The sequence below is a fragment of the Impatiens glandulifera genome, chromosome 7 (assembly GCF_907164915.1).
Source record: "Impatiens glandulifera chromosome 7, dImpGla2.1, whole genome shotgun sequence".
Classification (NCBI taxonomy): Eukaryota; Viridiplantae; Streptophyta; class Magnoliopsida; order Ericales; family Balsaminaceae; genus Impatiens; species Impatiens glandulifera.
Window position 1 is genome coordinate 47,480,597 of NC_061868.1, and position 17,090 is coordinate 47,497,686.

Below are 17,090 nucleotides of genomic sequence, written 5' to 3' on the forward strand. Positions count from 1 at the left end.
TATAGGATTACTAAATTTATTGTAGTGCTTGTATTTTATTTTATTTTTAAAACCAAAATTCATTCTTGAGAAGAAACTATCACTATTTTCAATAAATTCCAACTTTAACCTGCTTATCTATTTTTTTCAGTGAGGCGAACACAAAGCAAACACAAAGCAATCGACCAAAAACGCTACAGAAATATTAACATCAATATGATACTATGCCTTTATCAGTCCTAGCCTATTCACAAAATCATTGGCTTTCACGATCCTTGTGTTGCTTGTCTTCTTTGCTTTTTATGTTTACTCTGTAACACTCTTTATAAGAAGAAGAAGAAAAAGGTGGTCTTTCATGGTTTCATATATAGGTTTACAAGGCATTGAAACCCATATTTGGAGAATCTCATCAATCATACTTGAATCAATGTTAGAACTAATTTTATTCAACTAGTTAGTACTAGAAACAGTAGAAGAAGCTTAATGCATAAGTATAAAACAGGTGAAAATTAAAAAGAAGAGTTTTTTCAATGTTGCCTAATACTGTCTAATCCAATACTTCCAACATTAACAACAAGCTCTATAATAATCCACAAATTCCTCGCATTTGGTCATTTTATGAGACATCGTTAGAAAAAAAGGCATAAGAGACTCTTGATACGACCCTTGGGCATATTCCAAGGAAGGATCATATATATACCTTGGTTGGAATCAATGACTAACATTTATCAATGCAAATCACTTGATCCCTCTTTTGATCTGTGCTTCCTTTTTTTACTCCTGAGCAAAGAAATCATTCATAATAAGAGGAAGAGAAAGAGTGCACGCATAGAAGATAAAGAGTGCATATATATATAGATCGTACTTGTCATGTGAACTTCGTTCCTGACATGATCTAAGCTTTCTATTGATGTGTTTCATGTCCGCATCTGTAAGATTCTTGATATTATTCACCTGGATAAACAATTAGCAACAAGCTCAGGAGAATAAGTCGATATTAACTTGCTTACATAACAGATGCATTCTAGGAGATGAATGTATTCACTATAAGTACATTTGTATGTATTATGGAACTTAAATTGCACATGTAGTATTGAATTATTTAATAAAACAAAAATCTAGAGACCAATGTTCTAATTCCTCCTTTCTCCCAAAGTTACGCAGCTATTTTGTTGTAGAGATGGAAGTTAACCCTTCTGTTCTTTTTGAAAACACTTTTTCAGGATGAGAATCCAGATCCATATGAGAAATTGTCAATAAATTTATAAATTTGTGTGCAACTAAGTTTTGTTTCCAAGCGTGATCTCATATGCATCCACATCTTGATGAGATACCTGTTTAGAATAAAAAGTGTTTCCAAATATATTTCTGATTTGATTTTATGCCTGATTCAGCAAATTAAGGGTTCACTGATATGTAAAGATGATAACTCAGAAAATTAATTGTTCATTATTAAGTAAAGATGAACTAAGTCTTTTTCAAAAAAAAATGTAAAGATGAACTAAGTGATGATAAGTGGAGTTAACAAGCATAGCTAGTTTTTACTTTCAAAGACTGATTTTTTTTCATACTAAAGGCATTTACATCATTAGCAAATGAAATTTTAGACACATTTGAATAATGACTCCATTTACCAAAGTGTCTATGACATTTAATTTATTGGTCAACTCAGATAAAGTGTCTGAAAGAGACTGGCGGGACAAGAGACTCTCAAGATATCTGCACAAGATACAAGATATAAGAAATTGTTATATTTAGAAACATATGAAGATGGTGAACCAAAGAAAATTCGGAGAAAAGCTTCAAACCCCTCAAAGGAAAAAAATCCATGCATCTCATTTGACCTGCGCAAAACAGCCAAAGCCAGCTGCACCATTAATAGATAAACGACTTGTTAAATACTATTCAACAATAATTTCATATAAAGAGTTCAAGATGATTAAAACAATAACATAAACAACCAATGATTTGCTCCACATTATTCTTTCCAATTAGATTGGTTACTCTCTATTTTTTTCCAAATCATTTAGAACATATCAGCAAAGAGATACTACTAACAAGCTTCAAAAGAGATACTCTGATAATTGCTTAACAAAGTTTTGTGCTAAACCCACTAAAGCATGCAAAAATGTGCATAGACTTGATGACATTTTTACAGTTGCAATTTTGGTTCAGATTGTAACACAATGATAATTCATGAAAGTCTTCGTTAGTTTCTCTCAATAGCATAAACAAATTATACTGATTCTACTGGATGCTTTTCAATACATCAGTACCTGTCCAGGAGGAAAGAGAAGTGGTGCATCAGTGAGCATGATCTTATCTGCTTCCATATTTGCTGTTTCCATAATAACCTGGTAGGGAAAAGATATCCGATGAGCATCAATCTGATTAGGCACATATTCTCTTTTTGGTGAGTTGTTGCAAATCTTTTAAACAATAAAATATTGTACAGAAAAATAAAAAAGTCCATCCCTTATTTTAGAAATGAAAACATTTAAAATTGGTTAAGAAATCTTGTTGGCCATATATTTCAATTGATAGAAACTATACACAGCCAAGTAAACCAGCTTTACATCTGCTCTATTTTAAATAACAAATTTTGGCCACTTCAAAGGCAATTTTTTTACTCAATCTGCATCTGTATATAAAAATATGGTAGATAAAAGATTGGATGATAAACTAGAATTGGTAAACAAAAAACATGATAAATTGAATAAAAATAGACATGGCTAGAAGGTTAAGATGGGTGGGCAGCAGTAAAAATATTGTTGAAAAAGTTGAACTATTTATATTAAAAAGAAAGCGCCAATAGAAATACAACAAAGAAGAATTGCAATCATTCAAGCTCAGTTTCTGAAATTGGAAAGTTAACATTACCTTCAGAACTTGAATCTCCTCATCAGTTGCATGGAGAAACTCCTTAATGACAATAAAGAATCTCATCAGTCATGACATATGAAACAGAAAATGTTAACCATCCAGTAGTCAACTGTTAAATAGAACTGAATTAACAGTTCCTCTGCTGAAGGAGTTGTCCAAAGTTTTGAAAAGGATCGGGAAAGACGTATAGGTCACTAAACTAACCTCCAGATCAGTAACAAAACCTTGAAGTGCCCGATATGGTGCATAAACGATAAGGTCAAATCCTAGACTCTGCACATGAGAATAAAAGTTTGAATACATGGGAACAGAAGCAAGCTTCAAAATACAGGGTAGCAAGTTCATGCCTGATAAACAAGCATCTCATTGTTGAGGATTATTTGATGATCTTGTTCAATGCCCTTACCTAGCTCCTCTGCCGAAACATGGTTTTCTTCAGCCTTACAGGCAGCATATATGCAAGTTAACCTGCACATACAGTGATATATCTGATTCTATAGTTTCCATTAATCAAATTGCTTTCACATGCGATGATTCATGGACCTTATACATGTCTATGAATCAAATCAGTGAGGATATAATTGAATATATGCAGTAACATAAAGAAAACAATGGATCCCTTCTGTTAGCCTAGCGGCAAAAAGAGGTGGATATCTCCAGCTTCTCTAAGGACCTGGGTTCGAGCCCGTCAGGCGGCAAGTTCCGCTCACATAGATAATTGGTTAAATGTGTTAGCGGTCTATGTGTTTAACCCGCGAGGATTAGTCGCACTCCGAAGGAGATCAGAAATCAGAGTTCTAAAAGAAAAACGATAGAGTATTTCCTACCAGGATTTCTATAGCTATTTTGAGTAATATGACAACAAATATGCATCAGCTATTGATAAGGATAAAACAAATTAGATCATAATCATTCTTACATGATTTGTTTTGGGTGATGCTCCATAACAGACCATTGCAGATAAAACCTTTTGAAGTATATAAGAGCTGTTGCCTGCAGAGGAATCACATTTTCAATAATGCCACTTCAACTCCTATCAAGACCAAGAGCGATAAAGACAACAGGGAAATAACCTGAATTTTACGAGGAAATTTGAAGGCATCACAGACATCTTGGATTTTGAACTCATAAAATGCCCTCAGAAGTTGTTCTTCCTCAGGCTTTAATGCTTTTGGACGAGAATGTTTATCTATAATGCAAAGAGAAAACAACATAATGTTATTTTCCGACTAAGGCAAACTACAAAAAAAAATGAAGAGTCTTGTGCAGAAAAAAATGTATTTACCATTATCTTTAACATCTACTTGAGGTTCAGGATATGACCATGATCCATCAACATCTACATCCAGTTTGGTCGATCCATACTTCCAAGATGAAAAGTGTGAGCATTGTTAAACAAATATTGGTAAAATAGCTAGTGTCTTTTGGTCCATATGTACCTAATGTAAATCTAGATAGATAGATTATTGAAAGTGAATACATGTGTATACTATCATCTTACTTGGATAGATATCATGGGGTGTATCATGTATGTCATGAGAACAGGCATATTAATGCTTCAAATTTTCAAATAGTAAATAATCATCTTTAGGAGATTGCAAGATTTTTTTATGCATAAAAAAACTATTATTTTTAACAAGATCTGGCTCAAGCAATTGAGCAAAGTCTCCTATTGAATTGCTCATAATTCTTCTTTAAAATGTTGTTGAGCATTGAAACAGAGAAAAATGGCTAGAGGTGACATTGATTTTCTAACTGTTTGCCTTCACATTGGAGGCCTAATTTACATCTTTACAAACATCATACACCAGAAATGCAAAATATGGAATAATAGATCTCAGTCTGATAAGATATATATCCATGCCCTCAAGTGAAGTAAGGCAATACAGAAGTAGTTTTGAATTGAGAATAAGAGCAAGATAACCCATTAAAAATACTTAACATGTCACCATCTATGTGAAACCAAAAACAAGAAAATTATCTATCAATAGGTAAAGGCAAGCAAAACAACATCATATACAAGAATGAATAAAGAATTAGTTTCTTGTATACCTTCTCAAGCGACAGTTTAGCTCTTTGGTTGGCAACTTTACACTTGTCCTTCTACACAGAAAGAACATTTAACACCATTGATGGTCAGTGGAACAAAAAATATCATCAGACCTACTTCTCTAACCACTTCTAAGCTGTTTATTTCACTTTCAAATATAATGATCCATGTGCATTGCTTTTTATATAGAAAAAAAAAGCATCAAGAAATTGGATGTTTAAAAAACACAAGAAGAATAGAGATTGAAATGAAGGTGGGGATTCTTACCAGGTCGTGAGGAGTGAATAGCCACTTGGCTCGGTGGGTCGAAGTGAGAAAATTAGCCATACTTGTAAATTCAAACCCGTCTTTCTTTATGTTCCTGGGTTTAACTAACTAAAGTTAAATCTCAAGATTCCTTCGACATAAATCTGCAACATATTATCATCAAAAGCTTAAAGTAGGCATATGAATTAGAACCAAAGGTTGCAAAGTATATTTTTTTGATTTTCTTGAAGGAGAGAAAGAGTACCGGCAGAAATGCAGTCGGCAAGGGAAGGAAGAAGACGGGTCTTCGATGATCTTCCCGAAAGCGAAGGGCAACCGTGCCTTGAGGGTCTGTTTGGAACTCTTAAAAGCTCAATTCTTTTATATTTACTGCAGAGGATCGACCAAAGCGGCGGAGGAAAGAAGAAGGCAAGAGCCAAAAAGTCTAGATGGCTCTTGGGTTTCTTGGGTTTCTGTTCCTCTTGCCTTACTATAAAATGGATTTAGGGAGAATTATGATTTTGAATTAATTAAATATAAATATTAGTATTTAGATGTTTTAAATAGTTTTATAACTATTTGATGCAATAATAAATTAATAATTACTATAAAAAATACTCTTAAAAATGTTTTGAAGATATGAAAATTTATTTTTACTTAAAACGGTATAATATTAATAGTAATGGAACAAATTTGAAGACTTTGCATTGTCTCTAATCCATATTGGAGAATTCCCTTTAGATAGTTTTGTGCTTTTTAGGCTAATTTTGAACCATTGGACTAAATACTTATATTTTTTTAAAATATTAAATTTAATTAATAGGAGGGAAATTGACAAAAAAAAAATAAAATAAAATAATAGGTCATCATCATTTAGCTTTAAGAGAAAGTGAGGAGAAATAAAAGAGATATTTTTAAATTTTCTAATCAATTAAATTGTAGTTATGACACAAATATCATTATGCATAATTTACGTCAACTACATATTAAGTCGTGAAAATTACTAAATGTAAAACATATTATAATGGTTATTTTTAGCTTAAGTTGAATTAAGAGTTTATTATAAAATCGTGTTAGTTTTTTAAATTAAAAAATAAAACTTAAAAGTTTAAATTTTTGTTTAACCCAATTAAAATAAACTTTTAAGTTACTAGGTATAAACCAGAAAAGGAAACCCAATTAGGTTTAGAGAAATTGTAATGCAACTATAAATTTTAATTACTGGCGTGTAGACGTTTGATGTGTAGACACGGGTTGCGTTTCAAGTTGTTTAGCATTTTACCTCTTTGCGTAATGCATTATATAATTCATGGGATACATTATACATATTCGCATGACTAACTCAGTATTATTTTTACAAACATTATTAAACATGATTTATTTTTAAAATTTCACCTCTTATTTATCACTTTTTACTGTTTTACATCTCTTGCTTTATTATTATTTCTAAATAATAATTATACCCTATTATAATAATATTGTTTACCCTCTCTTATGCCACACATACTTTTATGTCCCTATGTAAAATATTTGACCATTTGAAAAATTACCCTGAGACATTTACCTAGTTTTGTGCTCATAGGTATAGTTCTGTACTTATGGTAGAAGAAAAATAAGGATAGAGGAAATTCGCAAGAAGTCAATGTAATTTAGTTTTCAAATAATCCATATTCAACAACTTTTTTCAATATTTTCATCTAAAAAAAATATTGATTATATGAGAATATAATTTTATAGGAATAAAAAGTTCTTAAAATAGTAGTTATTAATAGTCTAATTACAACTTATTATAACATAAACATTGATTATATATTAATAAATTATTTACACTCTACACAACCCAAAATGCTAGAAACTTGGAACAGTGTTGTGTTAGGACATGACAACCTTAATAATGTAATTAGTGTATATTTCATTTTTTAAAAACAGTTTAATTTTTAAAAATATAATAAAAAATAATAATTGAGTATAAAACTACTATTTTAATCCTATTTAATAAGAGTTTTAATAATTGAGATAAAATAATAAAAATATTTCTAAAAATAACTTTCAGGGCGAGTATTTACTTAAGAAGATCGATATCTTGTAAAGCTGGGGAGGAAAGAAGAAGACAACAAGTCTAGATGACTCTTGGGGCAAGTATTTTGTGTTTGTGTTCCTCTTGTCTTACTATAAAATGGATTTAAGGAAAATAATGATTTTGAATGGATTAAATATAAATATAAATATAAATATAAATATAAATATAAATATAAATATAAATATAAATATAAATATAAATATAAATATAAATATAAATATAAATATAAATATAAATATAAATATAAATATAAATATAAATATTTAGATGTTTTAATTTTTAAATAATTTTATATTTTTTTTTGTGATAATAAATTAATAATTATATTAGATGAAATTTAAAATTATTATAAAAAATACTCTTAAAATGTGTGGAAGATATGAAAATTTATTCACTTTAAACGTTTTAAATATGTATATTAATGGAATGAAATCAAAAAATTCATTTGTATTTTTCGCCTCTATTAATTTCGAAGTATTCTCATTTTGAGCTGATTATACAAAAAATCGGGCCTTAATTTTGAGTTTTGTTATAATTATGTTACCCAAATAATTTCTTTTTTAAATTTATAAAATTTAATTAAATATCTTAATTCTCAATTAAATTGACAGCCAACGGGAATTGGTTTTCCTCGATAGGATTTGGTTTATCATAAAATTTGATAAATATATATTTTTTATAATATATTATATTATATTAAAAATTAATATTATTAATAAAATATATATAATAAATAAACATAATAATAATGTTTGATTTAGTTGTTACACAAATATTATGTAACATTATACCGTGAACTACATATGGAAGTTGTGGAAATTGCTTTAAATTGGACAGTTTATATACATATTATAATTATCATCTTTTAGATTAAGTTAAAGTAAAACTAAAGATTATGAGATGCATATCATTTTTCATCCATCTATCATTTATTTATTTATTTTTTAAATAAAAAATTATATAAACGAAATTTGTAATATAACCATATATTAAAATTTGTATGATTTTTATATAAAATATAATGAATAAATAAATATATTAGTGATTTAATATATTTAATTATGTTTATAGTGTTTGGGATGAAATTAGGACAGGCTGAGGTTTGAGACACAAATATCATCTTCGTCTCATTCCGTTCGATTTTAGAAAAAAAATGTCCCAAATATAGTAGTTCGGTTGAGTTGATATGCGGAACGGTTTCAAAGGGTCATTCTTACCTTTAAAAAAAAAAATAACTTCAAATTTTAAATTTTTGTTTAACACAATTCAAATAAGCTTTTAGGTTTTTAGGGAGAAAGCGAGAGAAGGAACCCAAATAGATTATTAAGAGTGGGGACTTAGAGCAATATACGAGAAAAAGAAACAATGGATGAATGAGATTACCAGATAGAGAGGAGACATAAAGCTGATAAAATACTCGCAAGTGGCAAGTAAATAAGGTCAGCCTTCTCCCATGGGGACAACTGACGCAATCTTAGAGGAGTTGCTTAATGTCGAGGTCGAGCTGCAAGATGTCCAGGGTTGGGCCTCCCTCTCTCTTCCTCTCTCTCTGTTTCTGTGAAATATATGCATATATTGCAATCATGGTTGCTACGCAATGGCAAAAGGAGATTCCTTAACTTGTTCATGGGTCTTCTAATGAATATGAATGTCACTTGTATTGATATTGTATCCTAAATAAAGGACGAAAATGTGTGAAAATGACAGATTAATGTTGTGAGCATTGTTAATTCTCTTCTATTTTGACAGAAAAGCTTCCCCTGTTTCTATTTCAACACATTGCTTTAATGTGTGATCAATGTCAGGGAAATTAGGAGGTTTCAAAAGTTTAATTTTTGTAACTTTTCTTGATTTGACATTGTAAACTTTCTGAACCAGCTTACACTGAGTAGAACTACTGTAAGCACAAAGATTTTGCAGATGGGTTTTGGGGCAATCAAATTGCATATTTTCAAATGATTTTGTTTTGCCTTGATTTCATTATTTAGAACCATGTAACTTTCTTACTGCGGGTAGGAATTTAACCACCTTTAGCCTAAGTTGCAGATTATGGTTCCATTATTATTAAATATGTATCAATATTTCAATTGTAAGAATGACATTTTTAGGAAAAGATGGATACATTTTAATTGGATCGTTATTCTTAAGTGCATTATATTTTTGTTTCCAAAACATCCATGCATAGATGGATATTTGGAACTTGTTGGAATGGCTCGGCGTCAACTTATCTTGGGAGGTAGAGTGATGATATTTTTAGGATCATGGAGGCACAGATGTGTTGAGGAAAATCATGTCAATAGGAGATATTGTCTGTTGATTCAAGAATTTTGACTCCTATGATTACTTTTCCTCTCCTTTTATAGTTGACTATGTGTTCATGGATACTATAGTATTTGATCACTAATCTATTATTGGATATCATCTGATCTTCGTATATTCCCCCTCAGATCAAATAAAAGTATTGCTTAATAAGCAAGACAAGCTGTACGATAGACAAACTGAATTGAAGACTTTGCTCGAAGGCTGTGAAGATGCCAGAAGTGTTCGTGATGAAGACACCAGTACTCCTGTGGAGGATTGGTCACATTCATTTGCTTGGGATTCTAATGCTGATGATGTTAGATTTAATGTTTTTGGCATAACCAAATATCGGTCAAATCAGAGAGAGGTTGGTAAAATCACTTTCAGCATGTTCAGTAGCACCCTTATTGTCTCAATTTAAACTATATTATTACTGCAAAGTTTACCCCTTTTCAAAAAAAAGTATCTCTCTTATTGTCCAACCTCTATTTTTCCGTTTACTTTGATTCCTCTAAATTGTTCTTATCTGTTAGAGGTTTGCCCGTTTGATTGTTTCTGCCGCCTAAATTCAAATACATATTTAACTGGCACAAGATCCTGCTTATATGCTGTCAATTTAGGCATATGCAGCGTATTTTCTAAGTAGTTAAGTTGGTTTGGGAATTGGGATGTTGTATTCTTGTTTAGTGTTCTCTTCTTTTTGAGTCACCCATCTTCTAAGTATGTACATGAATGTCCAAATGGACCTTCTGTTGTGGCAGATTATAAATGCAATCATGTCTGGGAGGGATGTTCTTGTGATTATGGCGGCTGGTGGTGGCAAAAGTCTTTGCTACCAGCTTCCAGCTATTCTAAAGGATGGAGTTGCCCTTGTAGTCAGTCCACTGCTTTCTTTGATCCAGGATCAGGTAAGTCTTCTTCTGTCATCAAGATTTTTAATGCACTTACTTACATGTACTATTCTCTTTCTTCAAACATCAGTTCAAGTAAATAGTTTTTTCTAAAGAATAACTCTTATATCAGGTGATGGGTTTGGCTGCTTTGGGCATCAAAGCATTCATGCTATCATCAATCACCAGCAAGGAAGATGAGAAGTTCATATACAAAGCACTTGAGAAAGGTGAAGGAGAAATGAAGATATTGTATGTAACACCTGAAAAAATATCAAAGAGCAAGAGGTTTATGTCAAAGCTTGAAAAATGCCACCATGCTAGTCGTCTTTCTCTAATTGCAATCGATGTGCGTGGTAAAGTAACTAGATAACCTGGTGTTATGCTTTCATGTCTCATTTGCAACTTTTATGCAGTTAGTGAAGCCAATAGCAAAAAAGTCAGTTGTTCTTTGGTCCAGCTATGCCCACATGAAATTAGCAGGATTATTGTATTGTGTATGGGAAAATCATGGTCTTAGGTTATAAGAAAGTGTAGCATTCAGCTTCACACTCATATTATGTGTTTATCTTTTGATATATGTAAAGACTATCCATAATCATAAAAGCAAGCCATATACTGTTAAGTCCTTCAAAATGCCAAAAGCAGGTCAAAGTAAAGAAAGAAACCAATAATGTGAACAGCCTACATTTTGAAAAAGCCATATGAATGGAAACTCTCAACTAAAATCTGTATTTTTTATTTAGAATTTGCACTTTAAATTTGTAATTGGCTATGTAAGAGATGTTGTCATCATCATCATCATATATATATATTCTTTGAGCAATCAATTGAACATCCTTTTTGTTTCAAAGTTCAAGTTGCATTCTGGTTTGTTAACTTTGTAGGAGGCGCATTGTTGCAGCCAGTGGGGTCATGATTTTCGACCAGACTACAAAAACCTTGGTATCTTGAAGACTCAGTTTCCGAACGTTCCAGTAGTTGCACTGACTGTATGGCCCCTTTAATTTTTGATATATTCAGATATGATATGTCGTGAAACTGTAATGCCGTGGTTATCTCATCTCAGGCAACAGCTACTGAGAAGGTCCAAAAAGATTTGATGGAGATGCTACGTATTCCAAAATGTGTCAAGTTTTTCAGTACTGTTAATAGGCCAAACCTATTTTACATGGTAAGCATTCTCTATTAAAATTTTCAATTTCTACTTGTTTATGTTTCTTACACCTATCACCATCTTACTGATGTCACAGGTAAGGGAGAAGTCATCAGTTGGAAAGGTGGCTATTGATGAAATTGCAGAATACATACAAAGTACATATCCAAACAAGGAATCTGGGATAGTATACTGCTTCTCCAGAAAGGAATGTGAACAGGTACATCTGAATGTAAAATTTGTTAATGTTTTCAGTTTTGGTGTTGTCTATTTTCTTAAGAACAGGGCAAGAATATTCAAGCATCTTAGATGCAAGAGTGTTGCATACCAGCCTAGAATTCTAGGGTGTATAAATGTAGATGAGAAGAAGAATGACCTAAGCCCCTGAGATGAGTAAACAGATTCATATAATTTCATTCATAACACACTGCTACAATACAATCCTCTACTATTTATATCTACTTATACTTTCCCCTAGTACATAACAATGATCTAGAAGTCCATTTATGCTAGATAAGGGTATGCTTTGTGACTGTTGTACCTAGGCATGTTGCCTGCTAGTTTATTCTTCTGGATTTTGGTCAATCTAATAAAATCATAAGATACAGGTTGCTCAGGAACTTCGGGATAGAGGAATTTCAGCAGATTATTATCATGCATATATGGATGCGGATCATCGAGAGAGAGTTCATAACCGGTATATTCTCTCTTTGTTTTTTCAACTGCGCATGTTAACATGTCTAAAGTAATGCATGACATATGCTCTTATTACATATATATTTATATTTAACTGACATCTAACAAAGTATATAATATGAAAAGAAGGCAAACCATAAATGGATGAAAACCATGAAGAAAAAGAAATTGTGCATAAAATATCAATTCAAGCTACCTCAAGGGAAATAATATCTCAATTCCATAGAGCTTACATTTTCTTAAACTGCTACGAATGTCAAATTTTATCTTTTGAATAGAAACAAAGGGGAATTATCATATATTTTCCTTCTACGCATTGTGTGTACTAAAATGAATTGCTTACACATGTCTGTAGAGGAAGTGAATTCATTTTCAATATGATTATTGCATTAGCTTCCTCACATAAGCATATATTCCTACTATCTTCCTTCCCAACAGACATGGAAAAGCTGATTCGTACCTTTTGGAAGTCTTTAATTAGTATTCACCGCATGTCCTGCCTTTGAAATCATTTCAGAAAGTCTCTTCACTTTGTAAAATCTTTCATCAGTTCACACTCCAAAAGGTCATTACCATTATTGTTTGAACAATTTCCAACATGATTTCAACATATTCTAGATCTAAGTAGAAAGAATATGAGAAAAGTTATTTTTAGAAATCAAAGACCCACTTCTAATATTCTCCTCATTGTTGTAAAAAGCATCATAGTCATGGTTGGCATGCTTACCACGAAGTTCTTCAGATCATCTGCTCAGACTATTAGTTAAACTAGGACGTCAGCCTTTGCATCTCATGCATAATCACCTCCTTGATATTCTTTGAACTGGACAGTTCTTGTTCCCTCTTCTATTATCCTCCTGACACAGATTTAACTATTTAACCATAACACATTTCTGATTTAAAGTACTTCTTATGTGAGACTCACTTCTATAAATTGCTGCTTCCAACATGCTAAGGATTCCTCTGTAATCTGAGGTTTATTTTTGCTCTATACACAGGTGGAGCAATAGCAAGTTGCAGGTGATAGTTGGCACTGTACGTATCAATCATGTCATATTGATTCACTTGGGAAAGTTAATGTAGGAGTTCATTAGTAACCATGATAACCTTTGCAGGTGGCATTTGGAATGGGTATCAACAAACCAGATGGTTAGTGCTGGTTACATCTCATTTTAGTATCTGGAACTTGTTGCTTTTTATTTGGCCATGCAACTCAAGTTGCAGATGTTTGTGATCCATATGGGTCCTTTATGCAAGGTTCTTTTGTTGTGGATCTGTCCGTCCTATAACAGTTGTTTGAATAAACTGTATGAAATACAGCTCAAAGTATTTTTTTTAAAGTGTAGTTTTGGGTTAAGTGCTTCACATATACCCTCTTTGGTTATGATTGTACACTCGAGTGCACAATCACACACAAAGAAAAGATGAGAAGGAAAGACAAAAAAACTAAAAACGAAGTGCTAATACTCGTGTTCTTCAATGTATCTATATGACGTTAAAATCTCCTGCAGTTAGGTTTGTCATCCATCACAGCCTCAGCAAATCAATGGAGACATATTATCAGGTCTCTCTCTTTCTCTCTCCCTATATGCACCTCATCTCATGTCTCATATGTACATATAACTACCACTAATTCCCTTCAGATTTAATAGCTTCCTCCTTGCAGGAAAGTGGCCGTGCTGGAAGAGATGGCCTTCCATCTGAATGCCTACTATACTTTAGGCCAGGTGATGTACCCAGGCAGGTAAACCTTTTCTTCAGTTCTGTAATTGTTATTTCTCTGACATTGTTTCTTAAGATCATAATGTGTTTGAACAGAGTTCAATGGTCTTCTATGAAAATGCTGGACTACAGAATCTGTATGATATTGTTCGATACTGTCAGGTAGTATATAGCCTTATTTGGTTGTTTGTCAATTCAACAAGTTGTATACACAATTTATACCCCAAGTTTTCATGCATTGATGATTTAAACATACTTACTTATACTGATTTCAGATTTATTAAGCTGCATTTTGTTGCTTGAGTTCTTCTCTTAAAAAGTTATTATGTAAGTCTGTGGGAATGGAATCTCATGGTACATGAGGAAAACATGTCCTTGTCTCACTTTTACGATAATGGACAAATGGAGCTGTATCAACCCCTGTAATAGAAAATACTATGGTTATTTGACCTTGTAACGAAATAAATAAATAAATGGAACTTCATAGTTACTGCCCAACTTAATTTCCCTAGACAGGGATTTCAGTTTGTCTATTGCAACAATCAAACTAAAAACTGGTATTGCTCTATAGTGGATTCTCCACAGAGTGTATTTTACAACTGATAACTGCTTCTGCCCATGACTAACAATGAGATACCATTTTGTTTCAGTCTAAAAGAGAATGCCACAGAAATGCTTTCTTCCGACACTTTAATGAGTCATTACAAGATTGCAATGGTACTGCTATCTGCTCCAAGACTCTGGAATTATTTGTTTGTTGTTTTTCCTATTGGCCTTGTATAAAATTCTAAAGCATAATGTTGAACTGATTCAGGGATGTGCGACAACTGCACAATCTCAAACGAGGTCAAGGAGATTGATGTCTCTGGTAATTTCCATGTCTGAGAATACTTCATTCTTTGTGCATCATGATGTTTTTCAATTGATTTTCATTTTTAATATCATACTTGTTCACCCCTCATAATCTCTTGTATTTATATTTGATATTGTTCACTTTCATTCATAATTGTGCATTGTATGATCCTCTCATCTAGTCCTGATCTTGTCTGCCTTATTATGCAATAATATCATAGTACCTATACCTGCCACTGAAATTTAACCCTGTATTTCCATGTTTTATACATTTGATTTTAGTCCCTTTCACCCGTGTCTAAGTGGATGGTGCAAGTTTGCAGGGTATGTGAAGGTTATCATAAACTTACTTCAAGAAATCCAGGAGAGTGACCAGAGAATAACCATGTTGCAGTTGGTGGACAAGATGAAGATCAAACAAAAAGGTACCTATTACTATATGATTTCAACTTCGCTCCTATAAATGGATTCAAGCCTTAAAAACATGTTTCATATGGGTCATCATCATGTCCATAATACAAGCCCTCCCATCCAGCAATGTGAAACTGAAGAAAATGAATGATATTCTATTTGCAAGACAAAGCTAGCTCATCCTTAAATTCTTTATGAATCTTAAATTTTTATCATTTTGTTTGCTGATTAATATCAAAACTCTTGTGAAAAAGGCCATATTTACCGATCATTCTGATTCTTCAGGTTCTGAACTAAAGCGCGATGAAGCAGAGCAACTTGTGATTAAACTCATCATAGATCACATTTTGGTGAGGGCACAAAACTCATAATTCAATATATACTTATTAATTTCTTGACTTTGTGCCATTTGTCTGGAATTTTGCCTTTGCCTCATTTTTAGGCCTTTAGTCTTGTAATTACTTTATTTCGTTGTATAAATGTATTAATGTTTAGACTTGTAAATAACTTTTTTTATAGTAATATAGGTGTTTTTTATAGTAATATAGGTGAAATAGTTGATAGACAAGAAAATATATAAAAAATGTAAAATGCAAAATATATATTTTTGTGCATCTGTTCTTTCATTTGAACTGTTGACTTTCAGAAAGAAGAATTTCAGCATACAGCATATACCACCAATGCTTATGTAACCCTAGGACCTTTGGCAATGCAAGTATTGCATGGTATGCATCTTTTTTCTTTATTTTTTAAGGGATTCTCGTTTATACTGAAATAATAATTGCAGTTGGTTAGTTGGTTGTTCTGCACTCACAAGTTTCGGATACATTATAATGATGATGAACAGGAAAGAGGGAAATTAAGCTTGAGGTTTTCAGTGAACAGAAGAAGAGTATGGGTAGTATAATGAAGTCATCCAAACATAGCCTAACATCGTCAGGATTGGAGTATAAGCTCGATGAACTTCGAAAAGAGCTCTCTTCTAATGATGGAGGCATATTTCCTCATTCAGTGTTATCCACTCAGCAGATCACCATGATAGCTGCACAGAGACCAAACTCAAAAGAACAGGTGCTTTCCTTAATTACAAATTCTACTAAAACTGTTTTTTTCTTTCTTTCTAATGTATAGTTTGCAAAATTGTATGGTTTTGCAGCTGGAGAAGATTATAGGAAAATTGAAGACAGATAAGTATGGTTCGAGGATACTTGAAGAGATTGAGAAAAATGAATCCGATCCCCCACCCGAGAGTTCATTGGCGTGTGAAGGAGACAAAGATGGTGGCAGAAAGAGACCCGCAAAGAGGCTGAAAACCAAAAAGACTGTCGTCGTAGTTGAAAGTAGTGAAGATGATTTTTGACCACCTCAGTTTAATGCGCATCTTTTAATCTTATTAAAGATTTTGACATTTCAAAGCTGTTTATTTTTTTTTTATTTGAAACTATTAATAGTATTAAAAAAAATTGTCCCAAGAGTGAGCAAGTAGGCCACAATTCAAAGTTAATTTAAAATTTGAGCTTAAAGAAAATCAACCCAAAGATATGTTTTGTTATTGCATCATTTGAAAAAAAAAAAATTATACTCAAATATAGAATGAAATAATTTTTTTTTATGGATGATGAGATCTATTTTTTAAACAGGTTGAATGTATTTTCTTTTCTATTGATTAAAATTAATTGTTTAATTAAATTGAATTGATTTTTTTTTTAATATTTAAATGAATGGACAAAATTAATTAAAATTTGTGGTGATTATTTGTAATTTTTAAAAATAGTTCTAGCAGATATGTAGGGTGTTAACTGTTAGTTTTTGAGTTTCTCAAGT

General features: G+C 31.9%; 2 protein-coding genes across 3 annotated transcripts; one reads left to right on the plus strand and one right to left on the minus strand.

Moving 5' to 3' along the window:
* Positions 1–351: 351 nt before the first annotated feature.
* On the minus strand, positions 352–5,617 carry LOC124944684 (cyclin-H1-1). 2 transcript variants are annotated; one of them, XM_047485008.1, is made up of 15 exons: positions 5,424–5,617; positions 5,180–5,322; positions 4,915–4,965; positions 4,148–4,226; positions 3,936–4,051; positions 3,782–3,855; positions 3,210–3,330; positions 3,067–3,135; positions 2,860–2,901; positions 2,256–2,333; positions 1,788–1,846; positions 1,614–1,698; positions 845–933; positions 705–759; positions 352–669 (listed from the first exon to the last, which is right to left on the minus strand). In XM_047485008.1, the coding sequence occupies exons 2-14, from the start codon at positions 5,237–5,239 to the stop codon at positions 708–710; spliced, it is 975 nt and encodes a 324-aa protein (XP_047340964.1). In that variant the 5' UTR covers positions 5,240–5,322; positions 5,424–5,617; the 3' UTR covers positions 352–669; positions 705–707. The 2 variants fall into 2 exon arrangements, with proteins under 2 accessions (XP_047340964.1, XP_047340963.1); XM_047485007.1 differs by having other exon boundaries at positions 352–759.
* Positions 5,618–8,526: 2,909 nt separating this feature from the next.
* On the plus strand, positions 8,527–16,748 carry LOC124945894 (ATP-dependent DNA helicase Q-like 2). Its single transcript, XM_047486414.1, has 20 exons — positions 8,527–8,758; positions 9,686–9,906; positions 10,301–10,447; positions 10,563–10,778; positions 11,317–11,421; positions 11,499–11,603; positions 11,683–11,805; positions 12,194–12,282; positions 13,280–13,316; positions 13,397–13,430; positions 13,793–13,845; positions 13,948–14,025; positions 14,100–14,165; positions 14,654–14,720; positions 14,818–14,871; positions 15,179–15,280; positions 15,552–15,616; positions 15,913–15,991; positions 16,114–16,337; positions 16,423–16,748. The coding sequence occupies exons 1-20, from the start codon at positions 8,692–8,694 to the stop codon at positions 16,624–16,626; spliced, it is 2,136 nt and encodes a 711-aa protein (XP_047342370.1). The 5' UTR covers positions 8,527–8,691; the 3' UTR covers positions 16,627–16,748.
* The last annotated feature ends 342 nt before the right edge of the window (positions 16,749–17,090 follow it).